This window comes from Mesocricetus auratus, unplaced genomic scaffold, assembly GCF_017639785.1.
Source record: "Mesocricetus auratus isolate SY011 unplaced genomic scaffold, BCM_Maur_2.0 Super-Scaffold_2245, whole genome shotgun sequence".
Classification (NCBI taxonomy): domain Eukaryota; kingdom Metazoa; phylum Chordata; class Mammalia; order Rodentia; family Cricetidae; genus Mesocricetus; species Mesocricetus auratus.
The window spans coordinates 35,067,844-35,092,530 of record NW_024429180.1 but is presented as its reverse complement, the minus strand read 5'-3'; the positions used below and the strand labels follow the sequence as shown (position 1 = coordinate 35,092,530).

Sequence of the window (24,687 nt, the reverse complement as noted above, 5' to 3'; positions counted from 1 at the left end):
CATGCCAAAACACCAACTTTAGTATGTAAATAATATATATATATAAATAAAAGTTTCAAGTTGATGTTCATCTTATAACTCAATTTTACTTTTGCATTTACCAAATAGCATCTTTCAAATCAGAGATATCATAGTTGCCACTTTGAAATACAAATGAATACAAAACAAAATCTGAATACTAAACTATAATGGGTATAGAATTCAAAATCTGTGTACTAATTCCTAAATAGCAATACCAATTCTTTACAAATCATGTATTTTGCGTACCTAAGCTTTATATAAAAGGAAATTTAAAATAAGAATTTAGAAATAGCATGTTAAATATCACATAATTACTCAGGATGTATGAACAGATTAAAATTTTTTTTGGCATTACACTATTAAATAAATAAAGAGGTCTATTTGTGGGGGATTATCAAAGAAATCAAATGCTGTATATTTGGCAAAAATAATTTAATCACAACTATCAAAGATCAAGCTGGTACTTCTGATAACAAACGTGATGAGATATCATCTGGTTCAATATATGCTTCCAACTTGACATGCAGGCTAATAGGATGTTGTATGCCCAGTAACAATTCATGATCACAGACGACTTTTTACCTGAAGACAGATTAACTGGTTCACACACTAACTGCAATAAAACAATAATAGCTTGCACTGTATTTGTAGTATGAGATTTTAAGGTTACTGTGTATCTATGAGTGTATGTTATGGAAAGAGCGTCTGTTTTCCACTACAAAATAAGAACCACATACTACACTACTGTAATAAAACAACTTCCCTTCTCTTTCTTTAGCTATTTACTATGCACTAGACCCTGAATTAGCCTCTTCCACATCATCAATCAGAACTAGTCTCTTGTCAACATCTCTTTGAGAAGAAGGAGTGAAAGAGAATAGGTAGCCATCTTTAGGTGCATTAACTACACCGATGAGATGTGTGTGCTAGTCAAGCAACCCCAGTAGTTTTTCAGGTGTAGGACTCAGTTCTCCACTGTCTTCCCCTCATCTTCTTTGGCTTCCTTAACTTTTTAGTCTAGCTTACCAACTTCTCCTTCAGCTCTGACAGTTCCCAAACACTGTCAATGCCTCTCAGGCTGCGAAAACTGTTTACTTCCCTTGATCTACTCTACCATTCTATGTAGAGCTCCAAGGCCACTATTTTAGCTTCGAGCTCTATCATCCATACTTTTTGCTAAGTGTTCTGATAAGGCAACTTAAACAGGCTATCCTTTAAGATATTTAGGTACACAAAGGGAAGGAAATAATACCTAGTTCCTTTAGGAGCTAACACTGCAAGCAAGCATGCCAGTGGAAACCCAGACAGCAGATGGCTAAAGCACAAATAAAGAAATAATCTTTCACCCCTTCCTCCGCTCCTACCACATCTTTCCTATCTTTCTCTTTACTCTGATGGGTTCTGTCACTGTCATAGGTCAGGTACTATACTTCTACACCAAATTTCTGGCACTATCACTATGTAACCAGCTCTTCCCAATAGAACTTCTTGCACTGGTGAGAATGGCTGAATATTTCATAGGAACATGCATTCATTTGCAATGCAAATGTAATAAATATGACTAAGGAATTAGCAAATTAAAGTAGTAATATATCTTCAATGACAATAGTACTAGGCAACTTCTTTCTTCCTGCTAATAAAATTACATTCCTGAATACACTATCTGGTTTACAGAACTAATGTATGTCTAGAAAACCACCACTGCAAGGCATGAAATTTCGGGATATTTCCTGACTTCCTAATTCAATCCTGATTCCTGAGCTCCTGTCTTATGAAGAATGCAAAAATACTGTACCATTATATATCCACATGTGCAATGAAATAAGCTTTATGCCAACCTTCTATTACTTATAACATTTTTCCAGAAAATACATACTTGTCTTCAAGATTCAGTTCTTTTTTTCCCCCTCCGAATACTTAGCCACCAGCCTCTTCCTGCTAAGTTGGCCTCCCTGGCCTAACTTGACTGCCAAACAATTTTATAAACAGCTCCATTAAAGCACTGAATCATCATAATATGAATAAGTAAATATAAATAGGCAAACAAATACAGTTGTGGTTTACCTCTAGGAAATATGAGATCCACATATGCCAGGTAAAATATCTATCGCCTATCTTAGCAATACACCACAGAATTTAACCAAATACAGAAAGATGTGGTAACAAAGGCAGGAAAATAAAAGAAGGAAGAGAGAAGTTCATGAAACACTGCTGTCCGTGGTGGCCTGGGCTCCAGACAGCTGTGTGAAAGGTGAATATGAAGCCACTATGGGGACGGCCACTCAGCAACAAACAGCCAAAGCTGAGCCAGAGTCTCACCTTGTCTACCAAGCTAGCAATAGTAAATGACAAATTCCTTATTCAGACAGGGTGGATGTCACAAGGTTTCTTGTGATGTGTAACTGACACCAATTTATGACAAACAAATAACTAAAACATTGTTACCGTGGCACACACCTCAACAAAAAGGTCTGTTATAAAAAACACTGAATTCAGTGTTGTTACAAATTCAAGCTCCAAAAGAATATTAGAAAACAATAGAGTATACTGTAAACTCACCAGTTTTTATAACCTCCAAAACTACAACTGGACAAAAACATTTTCAACTTATCAATGAGGTCTGAAATATATGTAATTCTAAATGCATTTCACATATAAAGAAATCTTATTTCTCTTTCAGTCTGCAATGCAAAATAATGGAGAAAAGTACTTAAATAGTTAAAGGCAAAAAATTGAGTAGTCCTAAGTAACAGTTAATACACATCACTAGATGATGGTACCTGCACTAAATAAATATAAAGCTTAAATGATATTTTGACGTTCTATTTCATTGGTTTGAGGAAGCATAGGTTTAGGATATAATTTAGTTATTAAACAAAATCCTTCAGTTGGATTTGCAGATCAGAGAAAATTAATATTTGGATTTAGTTCAGAGGTTGAGTAAATTAGCTCAGTTCACTCTAGGTTTGAGTTCATGGTTCAGTTCAAGTTCTTGATAATGAGCCCATCAAAATAAAAATATTTAAATAATGTAATCAGGGCTGACATTTAACAGTAAGTGTTCAGGCAAATATGTGTGTTAAAAAAACAAACTCACTTTACAGAGAGAGCTAAGGTCAAATCCGAAGGTTTGAGCATTCCGGGAGCCAGCATTCATGTAGTTTCCCATTAGCAACACAAGTTCCAGCAACTTGCTAAAGCTGTTGCTCTTCTTGATCTCTTCGCAGGCAGTACTGACAGCCATGATGTCAGGTTTGATGTTGTTCACCTGCTCTTCAAATTGAAGCTTAAAGAGAATAGCACTGAGCCGTGGCCGGAGTCTCTTCACATTGCTCATCTGATTGAAAAGAAAATAGCAGATTTCCTTTAAAATGCATGGTATATACTTCAGTACTGTACCTCGGCAAGTAATCTGGGATGATTTATTGGTATGACAGTACGGAAGAAGCAATATGTCCCCTGAAAACTGATGGCAGGAAGAGGAGAGCTCTGCTTGTTTCTGTAAGGAATCCAGTCATCCTTCAAAAACAAAATTAACAATTCAGATGTGCAATGAAAAGCAAGCTTTAATGAAACAGTGAAATTTAATTAAGCAATCAAATAAATATTAAAGAACCCCCAAAGTTTTAAGAAATGTAACAGGATACCGGGGAAACAGACTACAAAGCAGTCACATCAACACTAAATAATCTTTGTTCAATACTGAAATACACTGGGTCATGTTTAAAACATATTCAGAAAGGTCTAAAAAGGGTTTGTTTGCCTCAAATAGCAATTGCCGTCCTCAGAAGCCCTGCTGACTAACAGTATGTGTTAGATAGAAGGAGAGTAAATAGGTCCCAATTTGTACTAAATTGACTTTCTTCAGAAACACAGAAAGTAGAATGACTCTTGACACATACTAAATTAGCAGAATCAGAGTTAGGAAACATGGCCATGGTAGGAGACAGAGTAGCACAAAGCCACAGGGCTGTCACATGCCAAGGTAACCCTAGGGGAGACTCAGTTTTGCTGCTGAGAACACAGAAGGCTACAGGTGTGAGCAAGAACAAAGGATCCATTTCTTTCCCTTAAGCTAACACCTTCTCTTCTAGCTACACACTGGGCACATACCACTTAGGTGGAGCTAGAAATCTCCCTCTGTTAGGATGAACTCCTTAATGACATATATTAGCAACATGAGGCCTCGGGAACAATTACGGGGCAGTAATAAGAAAACTGTTGAAGTTGGTCAGGCAAATATCAAAAGATGTTTGAGGCAAAGACAGAAAACAATGTGACAGCACAACAGGATTAAGAGAGATGAAGTCACATGTCCAAGATCCTATAAGAAAGGGTAAAATGTGATGTTAAAAGACGCTTGTATGGAACACAGATATAATGAAATTTAGGATGGTTAAGGAAAATGTAACGTGTTTGTAAAACTGTCATTTAAATGAATTGTTATTTAAAATAAATGTGACTGGAGACTCAGTGGTGGAGGACTTGCATAGTATCCATAAGGAACTGGGTTAGACTCTGATATAAAAAGACGGTACAGACTGCCTTAGTATTTGACCAACCTACCAAACTTTAAAAAAATGGATGATACAGCAATAATTCTCAGTAGACACCATTGACTGAATTTCTTCAGAGAAGCCAAATACTCACGGAGCATGATTTTTCATCACCAGTACCATAAATAGTAATTTATCTGCAGACATGTGATATGTGTGCAGTGCAATAAGCAAGTGTCTAAGAGTCAAAGCAGCATAACTAGTAAAAATTCCACTCTATAGGTGCCATAAATGCTTTCCATTGCCTTGGATTCAAAGAATGGCTGCAATTCATATCTAGGAAAAAATTAAAAACAAAAAACCCCTTTTATCCTACAGTAGAGTAAAAAGACAGAAGACTCAACAAAGATATTTTAATGTGCTGTATAGCTTAAGCAATATAAACATATAGAAAAAGTCACTCTGTTAGAAAATTAAGTTGTATGGTACACAGGTGCATGAACTGATCCTTTTAGATCATAACATAAAAAGAAGGAATAAATGGTGATTACCTCTCATGACCTGAAACAGATTGACTTCCCTGGACTATTTTTTCCTCTGTAAACACTGTGATGGCAGATACCCACATAACATGGGAGTATGGATGCTACTGGATTAAACTTAATACTGTTAGGAAGGTGAGGAACACAGAAGAGCACTAAAATGTAGGACATATAATCACGGCCAATTCAAAGGGTCAATGGTGAACCATGACATCTCTGATTTTCCTTAGTCTTACTCTGCATTATGAAAATCAAGTACAGGCAACTTTGCAGGTAACATTGGAAACAATTCTCTGTACCTCATGTGATGTCAAGGAATTGCAAAATATGTTAATTCTAGCAATATTAATGTGCTCTTTTATGCAAAAGGAGGAAGAGGGGAAAATGGCTATTTAAATACCTATATTATACCATCCCAAAATATGCTAAAGTTTTTCTTCTGACAAGCTAGCCATATGTAGCCAGCACAAAGTAATTAATTTTCCTAGAAAAACATAACCTAGATTTGTATGACTAATGAGTGTATCTGGCACTGAGGACAGGTACCTTGAAAAGAGAAAGTCTATGATGTAATACAGAACAAAGTGTTGCATGTTCATGAAAACCCTTACAAAGCAAAGTCATGGAAAGTAACCTAAAAACAGCAGCTAGGAAGAGGACTTTTGTTTTCATTAGATATCTGGTTCCTATTGCTCTTGTCTGTAAACTTGGGAAAATTAGTATTAGGCTGTTACTAGATTACATGTCCGAAGCCAAGTTTCTGTGCTAGAAAAGTACTTGGAAGTGAGCATCTGCTCCTTGTGTTCAATGGATTCCTTGTTTAAGGATGGGACCACGTCTGAGCAACAGAACAACAACAAAGGGAGTAAGAGTGTTCTTTAGCTCAGGATTTAAATCAAAGTTCAAGTAGGCTAAATTTTTAAAAGGATAAAGGTGGGGAAAATATACGAACAAACGTGAAAACCATTTCCTGTTCCTCGCCATTTCCTGTATTTTACCAACATTGTGGACTTACTTTCTGTTCTTAGGGAAAGCTCAGTCAGCCGAATGCAAGAATGGAGAGCCTGTTGGTACCAGTACTCAGAGTGGCAAAAGGAGCAAGAGAGCAGATGGGAATCAGAAGAGGGTAGGAGGAATAGGAATCTGGACTGAAAGCTAAACAATGAGAATGTTAGCGGGGCAAAAACTATGAGTGCACTTTACAGTTAAGATTATTATGTTTGTAATATAAACTCAAGACATTCAAATCATACTGATATATAATGTAAAGATGGCGCTAAAAAATTAAAAAGTATTGTTTTCAGTCGATTTTTAAAAGCATTTTCAAAAGATTTACTAGTATGCACATGTGTGTGTGTGTGTGTGTGTGTGTGTGTTGTGGACGTACATCTATGTACCATGACCCTGGGAAACTAGAGTTACAGATGGTCATGTAGCAACATAGGAATCGAACCCAGGTTTTATGGTCAAGCAGAGTTGTCCCTCTAGCACATTGGTCCTATTTATGAAGGCAGAATAGTACAATTGATGCCACTGTTCACAGATAACAACAGATATGCTTAAAAGAGAAGAGCAAACAAGAAGTAAGGTCAAAAACAAAACAGGGAACTTTTATTTAAAACTTTCGTTTCTTGGGCATATACATGAGCAGTACTATAGTGAAATGTGAAGTCAGTTAAAAAAAATCAAGGACGCAATGAGGACAGACTGGACCCACTTTGCACTGTGAGGGTCACGGAAGGGCTAACTATTGTGTTTGGAGCCCACCTCTTTGCATTCAGTACTATCTTGAACAGTGGAAGATGCAACAACCCATAATGTCATTATGGGAAATTTTGTCCATTATTCTATTAAGGAAAACCAAATCAATTTGTAAATTTTATACCAACTGTGTATTAACATTCATTATAGTTCATTTAGTGTGTCTTTTATTAAAACCAGGAGGTGACCTAGGAAAAACTAGAGAGATTTTTCTCCACTCTCTCTTGGCAGAGTTTACATGGTCTTATCTCAAAAGAAACTGATCACTCTCTTTGTCAGTATTCCTTAAAAACATAAAACTGAACAATGAAGTTTCTAGCACTAAATTATCTGTTGACTGAAAAGATACCACTCCAGTCTTAATTGCCTTAATGTTCCAGATGGATACCTGGCAGATACCTCACCATGAGAACACAATGGATCTGAGCACCATTCAGGGGACCACAGTGTGGAAATTCATAGACACAATGTACAAACCATCTGGAATGGCCTTCAAGCTGTAAACAGTACTATGTTTTCTCATGAGAATGATCTTGACTTTCCCAGACACAGTTTCTAAGGAGCACATCACAGCAAGGAGTGCGGTCCTTCCAGCTTTGGCCAGCTGTCATCTCCTTATCTTTCAGTTCTCAGTCATGTAGAGGGCTGATTCCTACAGTGCTGAGAAGTGCGTACTCCTACAGGTCTGCTTTTCTAGTATATTCTCTGCTTAGACTTGTCTAAGAGTGACTTCTTCCATTTTGAGGGAGAGGGGTGATAAGCAAAGGGATGGTCCTAACAGCAGTTCCACTTCTGAAAGGCAAGGGCAGCACTTCGAGAAAATACTGGCATCTAACAGGAGTGAAGACATTAAAAGAAAGTTTTACACTCGCTCTTTCTAATTATGTGAAAAAATATGTCTATCTTCCACTGTTAGCAGGCCAATATGTTCATGATCTCCAGAAAACTCAGGGGGGAAAAAAAGTTAATTTCATTTGTAGAAAAGATGTTTAAAAGAAAAAGGAAAAAAGTATTCATGTGCCTTATGTCTGGGTAGTACTCAGAATATCAAAAATGTTTTTAAAATAAACATGGCCTTATGATATTAAAGCTGTTATGCTAAAATTATTTAAGAAAACTAAACAACAGCAAAGTACATATGGCACAGTTTTTACATACTTCATAGATGCAAAGCAACGCCAAGGCTTGTACATTTATACTCTCTGCAAATCTGCTTTCCATTTCACTGATCCCTCTGCTTGCTCCAATATACTATGAAACCTATGAATTAAGATTTTCAATTTAGTTATTGAACTTTTCAGTTCAAGCATTCCCATATGGTACTTTTTTTGTCATTTTCATTTCCTTGGAAATATTTCTTGATTAAGAACATATTTTCATTTCCCCTGTCTACCCTCTCCCCCGATCCTTTCCTTTTGAGCTCTGAAATCTTCACCATAACCACATTATGTTTGTAGAAGTGAAATCCACAATCAACGCCATTTGTAAACAGATTGATTTTGCCATTTTCTCTAGAAATTTGTTTAATTTTCTTACTCCTTAATTTTTAAGTAGTGTATTCTAAGGCTTAACGCCTCCAAATCCCACAGCCTTGCTTTAGAGATTATATGTTCTTACTTCAGCAGATAACTCAGCCACTGGGTGATCACCTTGGGTGGCATGGGCTTCCTTCAGATGTTGAGAAGCTCTGCAAATTAAAAGGTATTTCTCTAGCATTCTAAGTAGTACTCAAAGCCTATATCTTCCCTGAAGAGTTAGATATTAGTTTCTGTGTTGTGGAGGGCATCCCCAAGTATATCTTTCCCTATGTGGTTATGACCCTCATGCCTGAAATAGTTGTCTTTCTCTTTCCTTTGTTCAAGTCAATATCAAGCATTTTGATAAAATATTCTCTCCAATGGACAGGGCCAGAAGTTCGCTACCTCCCAAGATTGCTGGACGTCCACTGCTTTACCACACTCATCATGCTAGACATCCAGATGCTACTTACTCCACACCTGTCCTGTTGGATGTCCGGATGCTACTCCACACCTGTCCTTTTGGATGTCCAAATGCTACTCCACACCTGCCCTTTTGAATGTCCAGATGCTATTCCACACCTGTCCTGGAGGCTGTCCAGACACTTTGTTCCACACTCGCTCTGTTAGCCTATAGACAGTGACTTACTCAAGTAGACTCCCACAGGCGTGCCAGGAGTGCTTAAGTTCTCATGCAGAAAGCCCCTTCCTCGTTAAACCTGTAAATGGTTGTTTTCCTGAAAACCATTGCTTTCTGCCCTGTGGCTCTAAGCATATACTTTACTATAACTGATCTTTGGAAAGTAAGTGGAAATCTTTCAAAAGAAGAAGGGCTAAGGGGCTGACTTCTGGAGATATGTGAGTTTCTCTTCTCATGGAACACAGCTTGTTCTACAGACAGTCCATTCTCAAGCAGTAAGCCTGTGTACGTTCTCTGCTTTTTACATTCTATATAAAGTTCCCCATGTATGAAACAAATATCAAAAACTACATATACAGACACATACATCACAAATTTTAAAAGTTTTCATGAGAACAATACACTGAAAAAATGGTCCTTATAGCATTTCCCGAATTGCATGAAAACTGACCTTCTCGGATTTTTCTACCACAACAGCTTAAGGAGCATGGAATAATACTGCAAATGAGTCAGGATACATCTTCAATAATTATACATTAAGCTAGAAGTAAAAGAAAATTACCTAATTCTACACTAATTTAGTTAAATATAGCCTCATTTTCCCACTATATTCTCTGAGAAGTCTTACAGGAATCCATGAGCCATCTGTATTCAAACTACTGGGGCACAGAAGAAAATATCATAGGCAATGGACAATAGTCTTATCTAAAAAGCACTCTATAAACATTGCTTGCAAAGTGCTGAATCATAAGACAATGTTTTACGTATATATGAAAAAACACTACAGGCTTTATTCTTAATGAATGATGCATGATGGGTAATTAGGATGTGACTCTAATGGTGTTTTGTTTTGTTTTTCCAAATGAAACAAACTAAGCCAATTATGCAATAAAATTTCAGTACTATATAGATGGCCTAGCTAGAAAGTATCAAGCCTTTATACAAAAAGGAAAAAGAACATACGAATCATCAAGAAGAAAACACCACAATTCCATTATGAATTTAAATGTAACCTATCAAAGATATTCGATGCTGTATGGAAAACAATATATTTATTTACCAGAGAGAGAGAGAGAGAGAGAGAGAGAGAGAGAGAGAGAGAGAGAGAGAGAGAGAGAGAGAGAGAGAGAGTCACACAAACCAGGAGTTAGAAGCATGGCTGGCTTTCAGGAGAAAAGGGGGCTTCCTTTTCCTTTCACTTCCTTTTATATCTACCTGTGTCAGTTTACATGTCCCCGCCCTCAAGGGCGGATAGCTTTGTGGGGTTCACTCCTACAGTGACCCTTTGTAGTTTTGATTATATAGACTATGTTAAATCTCCAAGTTAAAAAAGTTCCAAACACAAATTCCAAAATTATATCTAAAATGGGCAACAGTTTCGAGTCTTAATTTAGATATACTTTGTACCAATTAAGGACAGCAATGTCAAATTTCAAAGGTGAAAAGTAATTTTCCATAAGAATGCAGAATATAGGAGGCCCTGATACAAGTAATTTTAAGTTCAAAAGGCACCTACAAGAGTGATTGGCACCATTGGAAAAGAAGGATGGCCTTTGGTGTTATGAATAAATGAAAAATGGGGTGATATAAGTAAAGAATGAAGGCAGATGGCATCATTTTAATCAATACTTTCATGAGGACTTGGCATTTGAGCCCCAAAGCAGTAAACAGTGAAAATAAAGAGAAATATGAATTGATGACAAGAAACTGGAGATGGATGTAACAGTGGGCAGGGAAGTGAGTATCAAAAGATAAGGCGAAAAATAGAAACCAGATCTCTTCAAAATTCTCATGTAAGCAACCACAAGAATAAAGGGAAAACCAGTAAGAATCCCGGGACACCAGAGTAACTCTAAGGGCAACCCTTGTGGAAGAAGCAGCAATGGAATGTGAGGGAAAATACAGAGAGGTTGATTGCAGAGTGTCATGGAGCCTAGGCTCAGATCAGACTCTGTGCCAGCAATGCTACAGCTGAATACTGAATCCCCCTAGTTCTACTCCCTAAATACTGGAATTACAAGCATATACTATCATAATTGGATAGAAACAAGAGAGTTTATCCAAAGAGATTTAAAATATCCTTTGAAATATATTCCCTGGGCTGATGGGATGGATCCCCAGGTAGCAAGTCCACTGGCTTGATGCCTACCCTGGAATTCACATGGTGAAAGGACAGAGATGGCTTCACAAATGTCTTAAGACTATGCCACACGTTTCTGCATGTGGCCATGCACTCATAGGCTAATTAAATACATGTAAACTAAGTTAAAAATATTCACTCCAAAGGTAATTAGCAAAATAGCAAAACAACATGAGTTAGTAAGCAAACAAAACACTGAAGGCATTGTTAAAAGGAATTGTAAAGAAGACAGAAAAATAGTACAACAAAATATCTAAGAACTAAACTACAAGATGAGAACTTCAAACTGAAATGAATGTATAACCACATTTTCAAAAGTCTAAATCATTTACCGTTTTTTATGAGACAGTTAGTATACTATGTGCCCAAGCAATACACAATTGCAAAAATGGCCCAACTAATGTATAGAAATCTCAAGTTGGGTAAAAATGAAAACTCCAGTGAGAGTTAAGCTCAATACTGGAAACTCTACCAAACATATTAGAAAGAGAATTAGATGGGCAGCCAAACTCAACCAGTATTCTACTTACAAGAATGAAGACAAGTTAAGGCGAAAGGATAGCAAAACAGACTTTGTGATCAGTAATAATATATGAAGTTTGGGTGCAATCTATTTGTTCTTGATGAATGGTATAGAGTCACCATTTCCAACTGTCTTAGTCACTGTTCAACTGCAGTGAAGACACACATCCCCAAGGCAATTCTTCTCAAAGGAAGCATTTAGCTTGGGGTTTGCTTACAGTTTAAAGCTGAGTCTATATAGTCATGTTAAGAGCATGACTCCACCCATGATGTTCAAGTGGTAGCTGAGAGAGCTATATCCTCATTGACAAGCAGAGAGACAGGCAGATAACTAAACCTACCACGGGATTTTAAAACCGCAAATTCCATCTAGTGACACATGTCATCGAAAAAGGCGTAGGCCCAATCCAATAAGGCTACATACCTACACCCTCAAGTAGTGTCACTCCCAGATCACTAAGCATTCAAATAGAGTCCCCATAGGCTTAAAGACATAGCAAAATGCAAAAAAAAAAAAAAACCCAAAACAAAACATTCAGTCCAACTTCAAAGACGCCTATTCTCAACATTATTTAAGTGTCCAAAATTCAAAGTCTCTTCTAAGACTCAAGGCAATCTAAGTCAAAATCAAAATCAGTTTATGTACTTCTAAAATAAAATGGAACACTCCAAAAAGGAGGAAAGGAAGAATAGTGAGGAAATGTTGGACCAAGCAAACCTAAAAAACCAATATGGTAAACTCCAAATTCGCATCTCCATGTCTTTCCAACTCTTACATCTATCTTTGTTTGCTTCAGCATCCCTCTTTTGGGCAGGTTCAACACTCAGAATGCAGCTTTGTGGGGGCAGGTATCCATTACACTGGCATCTCCAACATCTTGGGGTCTCCAACATAATCCAAGCTTCAATTCCCCAGGTTCATACTAGGATGATTCTGTGCTGCCATGCAGAAATAACCATGACACATGCCTGGTCTCAAAAGCTTTCCTTATCCACAGAAGGAGCTTCCACAAAACTTTTCCTTGTATTCTTGACTCTAAAGACATAACCAAGACATAACCAAGCTAACAAATTCTGCTCCTTGCTGTGGCTGAAACATGTCCACTTCCTTTAGTTACATCTGAAATTAAAGGAGACCTATGCTACTTAAGCTTTTCTGTAATTTTTTTCACAGGTCAGAAACCTAGCGCTGGGTATGACCTTGCCTTGGGATCTCCACACCCTTTGATCCTTTTAGGATCAGAATTAAAACTTTTTATCTCCATGGGCTGTATCCTCCAATAAAACACTTATTGGTATTGCCTTTCTCCTCAAACCGCACAATCTGCATTTCTTCATGCCCCACTTGCTACTTTTCAGTATAGATGTGCATCAGAGTGATCATTATTAACCATGTGACATGAGAAATACTAGTCTATTTTGAAATGTTTCCGCCACTCCTAATCAATTTAGCCTCTGGCAAACTTTTAGCACAAGAGAGGAATCCTGCTATCTTCTTTAGGAAAATATCACAAGAGTAGTCTCTAGAACACTTCTCAATATTCTGTCCCTCTAAAATTTGTTGATCTGGGTTCCTACATTCCATATCAGTCTCTACACCACTGTTTTTCATGGTCCTTCTAAGATGGCCAATTAAGAACCGCTCAGATTACCCAAGAACTTTTCTAGTCTTAAGTCTGAAAGTTCACTTTACTCCAAAAACACAGCACGATCAAGGTCTGACACAACTATATTCCACACCGGTGGGTACCAGCTTCTATCTGAGTCATGGTTCTATTGTTATGAAGATACACTGCAATCAATGAAACTCTTAAAAAAAGAAAACATTCTATTGGGAGCTTGCTTACCATTTGAGAGGTTTAGTTCATGGAGAGCATGGTGGCATAAATATGCTGGAGCAGTAGAAAAAAGCTACATCTTAATACCCAGGCCAAAAGCGAGAACAAAACTTGGCCAGCATGGACTTTTGAAACCTAAAAGACCAGCATCAGTAACACACTTTCTCCAAACAAGGCACAACTACTTCAACAAGACCATAACTCCCCCCCCCCCCAGTGGCTATTGTACTCTTCTAGTTTGGTGTTATAATATCCTGTCCATCCAGGACTCTAAAAAAATAAGGCACGAATACAGCCAGTTCAGAGTCAGCCTAGGCTACACATTAACACCATAGCTTAAAGCACACATAAATTAAAGTACATTCTATTTTAACTGTGGTGTGCTGCTGCCATTTCACTGACATGAATGTAATGAATACACAGAAGAACTCAGTCCTTTCATGGTTTTGCAAATTTTACTGAAATGGAGATATTTGAAAATCATTAAAATACTATAAACATACTTCCATTCAAGGGTCACTTTGACAAAGTCACTGAACTTGCAGGTATTTAATTAATTACACATTCAAGACAGATGAGCAGCTGAAGTTAAAAGTTAATCACAAACTAAAAAGTCTTCAACAATGTCTTCAACAGCTCAAAACATGGGGTAGAATACTAGGTCTAAAAGCTAATACCACTAGGAAATAGTCAAGGTATTTTGTTTGGTTGGATTTTTTCCTCTCCTTTTTGGGAAGGCTGAGGGAGGGGCAGTGGAATGTCATCCAGACTTCAGAATAGTTTATTTAAGAGTAATAAGAGGCATTTTCTTGTGGTGTTTGCCAACTAGCTTAGCATTTTAAGTGATAACTACTCCAAATGACTTACATGACTAATTCCTGATATCTTTTCTGACCCATTCTATACAATCTTGTTTTCTCTGATGCCACTATACTAATGTCAAAGGACCTGGGTATTTATTGCAAGCACGGGCTCCCTAACAATGGTACCTTGCTATGTATTTCTTAGTTTTGATTATTTGTAGTTTTCATTCATTTTCTCCAGAAGGTGCAGAAAATTCGTTTGCAGACTTCTACAAAGAAATCAAAGGATTTTCAGAAATCCCTTCAGTGTTTAGTTCAAATTACTCTTTAGGTCAAGAAATAGGTGGAAAAATTTTGGGAGATTTCAAATTAGATCCTCAGGGTACTTTTGATCAAGTAACTCTCCAGGCTTCTGTAAGAAAGGATTCCCAATCTTTGTGAAAACAAAGTCATGCAGAATGAGAGAACAATAAAAATATTGACAAAACATGGCAGTCAGGATTTAGGCAGAATGGATTGTGAGAAACATATGTAGACACCTGCATTTGAAGAAAGAGAGTGAAGAAAAAGCATTGTCTATATACAACTGTTACTCTAACAACAAGGAAAACCATGCGTCATTCCAAGAGAAGTAGTAAGAAATCCAGTAAGGAGTAAGCTGAGGTCATAGCAGACATAATTTCTCTTAGATAAGAAAAAACAAAGCAGGCTCCCAAATCACACAAAGTGTGAGAACAATATTTAGGAACAAAGTGAATGATTGTCAAAAGCTCAAACAGCTTAAAAAAAAAAAAAACAAACCAGCTTACTTGGTAAAGTGTTTGTTTTGCAAACAAAATGAGTGCAGTTTGATCCCAGATCACACATAAAAAAGCTGGTTGTTATGACACATACTTATAATCCAACTGCTAGGAGAAACAGAGACAGGAGGATCCCTGCAGCAGGCAAGCTGGCAGGCTCAGCCTATTAGGCAAGTTGTAGACCAATGAAAGCTCAGGTCTCCAAAAAAAAGGAAGGGTGGGGACCAATCCTAAGGAATAACACCAGCAACAAGTTGTCTTCTGTCTAACACATGAATGTACACATGCATTTCCACATGACTGAACACACACACACACACAAACACACACACACACACCCTCAACTAATTTTCTTTTAATTAGCATTCAAAATGTAGAATGTTTTTTTCTTATAAAATTCTAGTGAAGAACTTAGGCAAAACATAATGTGTCAATGAAACTCTTAATAGAACACCGCTAGAGGCTTAAATCATCTATCTATATAATACTGTTCAATTGACCTTAATAGCTCGCATGCTTTATTTCAGCTACACGGTTCACATGGAGGATTTCTAAAGGAACTCTGATCAAAGGATAGAAATACTGAACTTCCCCACAGCATAAAGGCCATATATTTTGCTGTAGAAAGAGAAACAAAGTAACATAAAAGACCAATGAAAAATCCAAAATGCCACCATTCAATCAATTTCATTGAAAACCACTAACTATGGCAGCTTTCAAGAAACTAAAATCAATACATTACGCGGTGACTACTTAATGCATAAATGTAAATAAAATGCAGCACAATATTAACACCCCAAAATAATGCCAGCATAAGTATTTGGAGGAATTCCTAGATATTCTTTTCCTTATAAGAATTGAGGGAAATATATTGAGATAGATGATTTGGTGGTAATGGGGAAGCTGGTGGTTAAAAAGCTATGATAACATGTTACTAAAGGGAAAAAAAAGTCAATTCTACTACTCAATATTCCTCCTCCAAATAAAAATAATATTTGGACTTGGACACAAAGCTGACACCCCTAGAAAAGAAAGAGAAACAGCAGCAATAATGGATCATAGCTAAGCTATAGGACAGAGAACTTGACCTAATGTTAGAGGAAAGAAAACAAACACATCCATCCTTTCAAAAGAGCAAAGTCTGCTATGCAAGATAAGGATATTTAATGAAACATACAGCTGAATACACAATAAAAATATAAGCAAAGCAAAGAGCACGAGGCAAAAATCTCAGACACGAACCCTAACTAATCCAATGAATACGGGGTCAAAGCAGCACCAAGCTGTGTTCCAGCAGCCAGGAGGTAAATTAAACAGAAATACACAATTTATTACGGTATCCCAGAGAAGTGGTGAAGTGTTTAGCCCTAGAGAATTGTTTGCTTGTTAACTTAGGGAAAGAAAATAGGAAAGGGTAGCAGGAACACAAGAGTGGGGAGTAAGAGGAGGTAGTTTCTGCAATATGCCATTTGAACAAGAACAGAGAAGCCTACTCCCACTGGACCATTAGACTCTGGGGGAAAACATATTGCTATTTTGCATTTTGAAAAGAAAAACAGGAACAAGACAGGTCATGAGCAAAAGAATACAAGCCTATCTTTTAAATGCTTGCCGTTGTTATTTATCTTTTCTCTCTACATATATATATATAACTTCTCAATGTGACAAGAGGCCTGAACCTAGAAATAACACAATAGCGTAGAAACAATGAGACATTAAAATTGGGAAGCAGAAATCAGTGTGGTGGTTCTTGGTTAAGACATTCATTCATACATATGTCAGCTCTGTGTGAAAAGGAGTGTAGGTATGAATTATGTATGTGTTGTGTTGATAGAGGTACATGGTGTGTGTGTGTGTGTGTGTGTGTGTGTGTATGATATATCTATGTGGGTTTATGTACACTGAGAAGGTGGGTATCAGCTTCTATTACATTCTGTATTGGTCCCATGTGACAGGGTTTCTCAGTCAGCTGGTTATCAGGCCCCAGTGTAAGGACATGGTTGCTGAGGATGAGAACTCAGGTCCTAGTACTTGCTCAATAAGCACTTTTAGCCATTAAGGCATCTCTAGAGCCTCCAAGATTTCCAATTCTTGTTACCTTAAGGGGCTACTGTACAAATGACATGAGTATATGATCTTTCTTTGTGAATGATTCATTAGTAACATCAGATAACAATCAGTCTGCACTTGCTGGTTCTAGGCTAGCTTAATGTAAGATTTAAGCCATTAACCCAAGACTCCAAAATTAACCTTCTTGTCTGCTATTATCCAAATCTTCATCAATGAGGTATCACAAGTCATAGATGCCATAATATTTAAACAACAAACAAAAAAATCAAACAAACAAATGTTGGAGCACTGGATGCTCTTTCAGAGGACCCAGATTTATTGACCTGCACCTATGTGTGGCTTACAACCCTCATAACTCCAGTGCCAGATGATAGAGTGCCCTCTCCTGGTTACCTCAGGCACCAGGATCATATATGGTACATATACATTCATGGTGGCAAACACACATAAGTTAAAAAAGTAAAATAAAATACTATGGCAAAATAGGTATACCAAAAAGGCATTAGAGTATTCCTCTAGTCTCAGGAAATCTTAGAAAAAAAAAAACAGAGCAGTCAGAGACAATGCACAAGGAAGCCAGAAGAAAGAACGGAAGGAAATGACTGTAACAACAGAGTGAAGTTCTGAGCAGAAGACAAGAGAGAGCAGAATGTAAGCAGGACCTGGAACTTGACATTGTCTGAAAAACAAAAGGAGCTGTAGAACAATGTGCATAAGCCATGCTACAGTGTCACGGGACAGTGAGAGAGCTTCTAGACATGTGATTCTAAGAGGCCAAATTGAACCTAGTAAAGAAAATACTAAAAATAAAAATGTGAGGATACTGACAGAAGCTGGCAATATTAGCTGCCTCAATGATACAAGAGCTTTGGTAAATCCCACAGCCCTTGGGAGGGAGGGAGGAAGAGGAAGGAAGGCAGGCAGGCAGGCAGGCAGGCAGGCAAGCAGGCACGCAGGCAGGCAGGCAGGCAGGCACACATCTTTAAAGCTAGAATATGACAAAGTCAAAATTCAAAGCCAGATCTGCTCAATCTATTTATAAACACAGAGAATATTAGTTGGATATAGAATTCCAAACAAAGCTATTTTAATCCAAATCCAGTACTGGATTTTTATTCTTCAGTGTTAGTTTCCAACATTGAAGAATAAAAATGAAACAAAATACTGAAGTAACTAGGAGTTTTTTTTATTCATTTACCAACTATTTATTGGACACTAAATACCAGGTACAGTTCAAGACACCAGAAATTCATTAATAGCCACATGGATCAATGATTCTTATTGTCACTGACAACATTATGGAGAGATGATAGGCTAAAGGAGCAGAATACACTAAGTGTGAGCACAGTGGGTACTATGGAGATACTCTGGCAGTTATCTCAAGGATGGATCTATGGTAACACCTCCCAACAGCTCGCCCTTGAAGAAGGAAAGGAAGCTGTGAGGAAACAAGCTCTGGAGTTACAGAGAACACGAAGCATGGACAGCAAGCGCAGGGAAAACAAGGAACGTGTACAAGACTGGGAAGGAACGCTTTGAAAATTACACCCAAGAGTCAACTGTTATGTCTGAGAAAGGATACAGAGGCTCAGTGACTAAAGAAGTGTTGGAAAAGGAGACTGGGATATGATGAATCAAAAAATACCCAGATGGAGGCAGGTTACATGGAGGCTTGCAGGCAGAACACAGCAAGGGTTTAAGATCTCCCAATGGAAGCAAGATTTTGCACTTTTTACCATTAAAGGGGGGGGGATTAATATGCCACAGTTAAAATTCAAACTTTCAGAGAAACTCACTAGGCTTAGCAACTCAACGAAATAGCATGTTATTTGGGTCATGCTGTGTTTTTATTAGTTCTAATAAATTAAAGAATTGCAGAGTTATTTAATACAGCTGACATTCTGCTAATTTCCAGGGAACATGGGCAACAAAAGCTCACAAGAGATTCCATTCAGAGCTCAATGACACTTTTCTTCCCACTCGACAGAGAACACAATTGGCAATATATAAATGATTTTTCTGCTTAATGGCAAGATTTGATATTATTATTTTGATGCAGATTTGAACTAAATGCATTCAATCCTTTGATTAAATGAGATTTATCAAGCAAGAACATGCCTGTACACTTTGCCATCTTGGCTATATCTGAGCTTACGAGAAATGTACATTTACTATGACAAATTAGAAATGACTATATTGTGTTTACAAGAGCAAGGTCTGCAGGTAAGTGTTATTTCTTATTTCTACAGACACATATACCTTTTGTTTCTTTTTGTCACTAATGACTTGCATACTTCTTTAGATGTCAAAAAGCCCTCTTACTCCAACTCTTGCTTAGTTGTTGAAACAAACAGCAATAGTGTCACATTATAAAATCATCTTGTACAATTCCCTCGTTCAGAGACCGTAATTTTCCTCAGAGAGGTGGTAACCAAAGACAAACACAAACAGAACTTTGCTGCTGTCCTCTGGGGGAAAGATGGGGAAAACAGGAAGATTTACATATTTTCCCTAGCCTTTCACTGCCTGGGTTACATTTCCAGATCATACCTAGCCCCAAAGCTATCTAAATGCCAAGTGTACACAACCAGCACCAAATTTAGAACCTCCAGTCCTGACCTCCCATTTTACATTCAAGTGAATAGATTCCCAACCTGTCCATTGGAATTATTAATATTCTCAAGAAAATGTGCCTTCTGCAAGGCTTTTCTTCATCTACTCAGGAGGTGACTTTCACCATACAAGCTGTGTGCTCTTCTATAGGTAGAATTAGCGTGGATTGGATTCCTCTTACTTCCCAAATTGGGACAGTAGAAATCCTAGCCTCATTACTCTCAAAATTGTCTAAAACATGACCACTTCTCAACACTGTCATGGCCTTTAAGTGCAGTCAGCTCACCCCTCATTCACCTTAACAATAAGAACATGAAAACTGCCATATTAACATACCAATGGCTTCAATTGTACTCCTCACTCACAATCCTTTTCCCCATATAGCTGCCAGAGAAGCTAGGAAAGCACCATGTCATCTTTCAATCCTTTGTTAGCAACTCTCCAATACTGAAGCTGAAAGGCCTTGTTGTTGGTCTCTCCAGGGTCACCTAATAGCCATCTCCCTCACTCCCAACCACTGGCTTCTGGGAACTGAAGTTCTCTGATGAAGTCCTGCCTGTGTTGCAAAGCCAGTTGACTGACTGATTAGAACCAAGTGAGTTTAGACAGAATGGTGAGGTTTGTGGCCAAATTATCTTAGACTACCTCTGGTTCATAAGCAGCCATCCACAACTAACCTCTTTATCCGACTTAATATTGTTGCAATTGCTGGTTAAGACTTTTGAAATGTATTGGTAAACTCAGCAAGTAAGTAGTTTCCTCCGAACCTAAACTTCAAATATTGTTAACATCAGAAACAATATATTTCCCATACTGTACCAACCTGATGTCCCCACCATATTTAGTAACTGCATTGGTTTGTGACTTTCACTTTTTTTGTAACTCCTTCCACAGAGAAACACATTATACAGTATAAGCAAAACTTGCGTTCCTGATCACTAATGCTACACTCAATAAACTATATTATTCTCTTTTGCAACAGGAATTATTTTGCATAAACACAATGCATCATCAAATGTGTTTATCACTTAAAATCATGATGGCTGTTTATGGTGGTCTCTATATAGAAAGTGTTTCCTGAAAACCATCCAGGTTACTAATATTAAGCTTCTGCTCAATCATTATACCTTTATCAAAGCTTCCAACCACTCTAGTAAAATATACCCATTTTCATGCCACCACTTTCTGAGAAGCATTTATTCCTGTGCAACATTACATCATTACACTTTTATTTATGTTATTGGCCCAAACTATAACAAAGAAAAAAATGTCAATTAAAACATGCATTTACTGCAAAATGTTAAGGATGCTGAGAAATGTGCCCATTGGATAAATAAGGAATTAACTACTGTTGGATTCATATAAACAACTATGTATTCATATAAACAATATCTGATAGTAATTAGTACAGCTTTCACCATGACCTCAAGGCCTAATCCCACCAATGAAATCAAACCACTTTGAACGACCAAGGCTGAGAATTACACTAAAGGAAAAGTATAAGTCTGGAGTCATTTCTTCAGAACTACCTAATGAGAGCTCAAATTTGTATCAATAAACTTTTAAACACATCAAGTCTATCAGCCAAAAACTAAGCTCAATTATAAGCACCTATATTTTTCTCTGGACAAATTTAATTAAACCAAAAAAATCATGCATTATTTTTAGGCTACAAATTAAACATATAAAGAAAAGATATGTGGCCTTTGATGAATTATGTCAGCATGGAACTACGAAGTGTCACATATTATAACATTTAAGAAATGTGAATAATTCAGAAGAAATCATGCAGATCTTCAGAAAAAGAAAGGGGAGGGCTTAAATTATCTTTCAACTGACAACAGAGTTTAACTACTCAAACCAAAAGAATTTCACTTTAATTAAAAGTAAACGACTTTGGCTTAGGCAGTTAAATGTGATAGAAGGCAGAAATCAAATCAAAAGAAAAATTACAATCATTAAACAGCTGATGGATTTTAGTTCAAAGAAAAATCAATGGTAACTCAGAGTAAGGTAAGTTAATAAGCTTTAAACCAGGAGGAAACTGTCTACCCTGCTGAGCTTCCAGGCTCTTGGATCCTAAGAATAACTTGTCATGAAGGGTACAAACTAAAGTATTGAGGGAAAGGAACTGTGGTTGGACGCTTATAATCTTGGGTGGCGCATAATTCTAAGATTTGTACAGCTAAGAATACAGTTAGGAAATAATAGCTCGCCGTCCCAAACAAATGTTCTCCATGCTCAGTGAAAGATGCGTGGATGAGAGTGACAATGTAAGTGAGCCTGAATCCCAGGCAGGTGCTGCAGCACTAAGTGGAATAAACTGGCAGGATACAGAAGACTCCAGCTTCCACCAACTTCAGTCACACTGTATGCACTTGACAGACAAAACACGGGGTCGATTACTGAAGACAAAAGGAAGCAGTGATCATGAAAAGCCAAGTAAGTTCTTAAAGGAATTATCTCAAGGGGCTAGCGATGGTTTAGCAGCCTAGAGCACTGGCTACCCTTCAAGAGGATCCAGGTTTGATTCCCAGCATCCACATGTTGGCTCACAACTGTCTGTAACTGCAGTTCCAGGGGATGACACCTTGCTGGCTTTCCTGAGCAGCAGGCAAGCACATGCTACACAGAGACACATACATACAGGCGGGAGCCTTTTGCTAAGTTTTAAAGTTTAACTCTGTGCTCCTTGCCTAATTAGAAACAGGACATTGTGATTTATTTGCATATGCGAAATTTAATGGTCACAGGAAAAGCCTGGTGGCATTCAGCCTGAGAAAGGCTTGCTTCTGCATATGTAGCCTCTTTGGAGGCCCATTTTTCTAAGAATGTTTCAATGAATCAGAATCAAATCATAATTTCCCAAACAGTTTTAGCAATCAATTCCACTGAATACTAAAGAAAGTGTTCTATCATTCATATTTATGCACTTACACAACATGGCCTTCTGAATTAAAGAAAGGTGAAGAAAATGTCCATCGTGAACTGCAGGATAACAGGACGCAATGGAATTAAGTATCATCATCTACTAGTTTATTTTTAACTAGATTAAAGTGATTATTTTAAATGGCGAGAGTAAAGAATAGCTATTTGGGGCCAGCAAGATGCCTCAAAAGGTAAGGAAATCTAGTGACCTAAGTTCAATCCTGGGAATCTTTGCAAAAGCAGAAGGAGACAATCAACTCTAAACATTGTCCTCCGGTCTGTGTATGTTGGAGTATTCATACCCCCCCCCACACAATCATACTAGTTAAGTCTAAGAAGTGGTTCTATGTGTTTTGTTTGTCCTATGTTGTTGCCCTCTTTTTCTTAGCTCGACTGATTTCATGTAATCAATATCAAATGTTCACTAAGCGCTAGAAGATGAACCAAAGAAGTTGGTAGCACAGTGATCTAAAAAAGTTTTCAGAGCATAAAGGAAGACTCTTGCTTGTAAACTAACACTTAGAATCCACTGTAATAAAACACATTCAGAAATATACACAGGGTACTATGGCAACAGAAAGGAAAGATGCTGATTTTTATGTTAAAGAATAGAAATGGTAAGAGACATTTTCCAGAGAGAATGACTCAAAGGGTAAAGAAAGGAAATAAGGCATACTAACAGTGAGGGGTGTGTTGAGAGTGTGGCAGATGGTTTGGTTAAGATGTCACAGAGAGCAAAGTTAAGATCTCAGCCGGGAAAGGATGGCCCAAAAGAACTATAGGTTTCTTCTATAGGTATAGAGACCCTAGACCTCACAACATGAATGCAGCTCAACTAGCCATCTCTGGATTTTTGATTGCCATCGAAGGTAGTGAGATAATAAATTTGTACTTTGGGAAATTACTTAGGTGTTGGTAATTACTTAGAAAATCAATGGTTAGCTAAATGGGTTTTGTTTCATATGAAAATGGAGATAAGAACAAATAAACATGAACAAACAACTACTCAAGGTCATATAGCTAGTAGAAGTATCTAAGACCTAGCTGGACCACAGTGCTACAGTAATATGCTGTCTTTCAATGAATACACAAAGATGTGTGGGGGTTCATTTTTAGTGGAATAACTAGGTGATGTCAAAGCAAATGATTAAAAGAAAGTCATAATACGGGTTATGGAACTCTAAACAAGAATTTAAACAGAGTGTAGCATGAAAATAATCCTCATTATGTACTGAAAAGAGTTTGTGAACAAAGCACTTTTTAACACGCTCATCTGAACATTCATGCATTAGTAATACAAAGCAATAGGAACCCAACTGTTAGGATGACAATTAGTGTAAATTGAAGTGGGGGAGGGGCGTTCAACGGACATTCACATTGTTTTCAATGTTCTTGTATTACTTATTTTACAACAAAAATATTATGATTTATTTTAGAATAACACTTTAATAGAGTGAGCTATATATGAGCTTTATGCGACATTTTACAGCAGAAATAATAAAAAGAGACCTCTACTTCACAAGGTTTAAAAGCCCTGCCCTACAGTGACACCAAATGGTGGCAGATCAAAATACAATATACAAATAGGACGTTTGTATGATCCAATCTCCTTTAAATGTTTGATTCCTTTAAGGAGTGGGCAGATTAGCAAAATTAACTAATATGGAGACAAACAGTCACAATCCCAGAGTTTTTAATCAAAATAAGTCTAGTACACCAAGCTTCAAATGCAAATTTTTAGGTCTCTTTCCAAACTTTAGCTAATCTTCTGATCCTGTTGAATATTTACATAAATCATTTTCACACAGTTAAAATCATGCCAATGTGAACACAGTGATTTTACCTAATGGCTTATTGATCAAAGAATCCCTGCAAATATATGAAACACACTCACACAACTAAGTCAGTTTACACTCCAAGAAATCAACCTTTAATAAGAGGCCGTCTTTTGGGGTGATGGGAGATGGAAGAAATTTAAAGCAGTAGACACCTGATC

General features: G+C 37.4%; 1 protein-coding gene across 3 annotated transcripts in view; it reads right to left on the bottom strand.

Moving 5' to 3' along the window:
• Diaph3 (diaphanous related formin 3) overlaps positions 1-24,687 on the bottom strand; it is a 433,102-nt gene that overhangs the window by 193,857 nt on the left and 214,558 nt on the right. For all 3 annotated transcript variants that reach the window (XM_040754912.1, XM_040754964.1, XM_040755016.1), the window contains one exon: positions 3,119-3,358. In XM_040754912.1, coding sequence (XP_040610846.1) covers positions 3,119-3,358 — 240 coding nt within the window. The remainder of the gene's footprint in view (positions 1-3,118; positions 3,359-24,687) is intronic.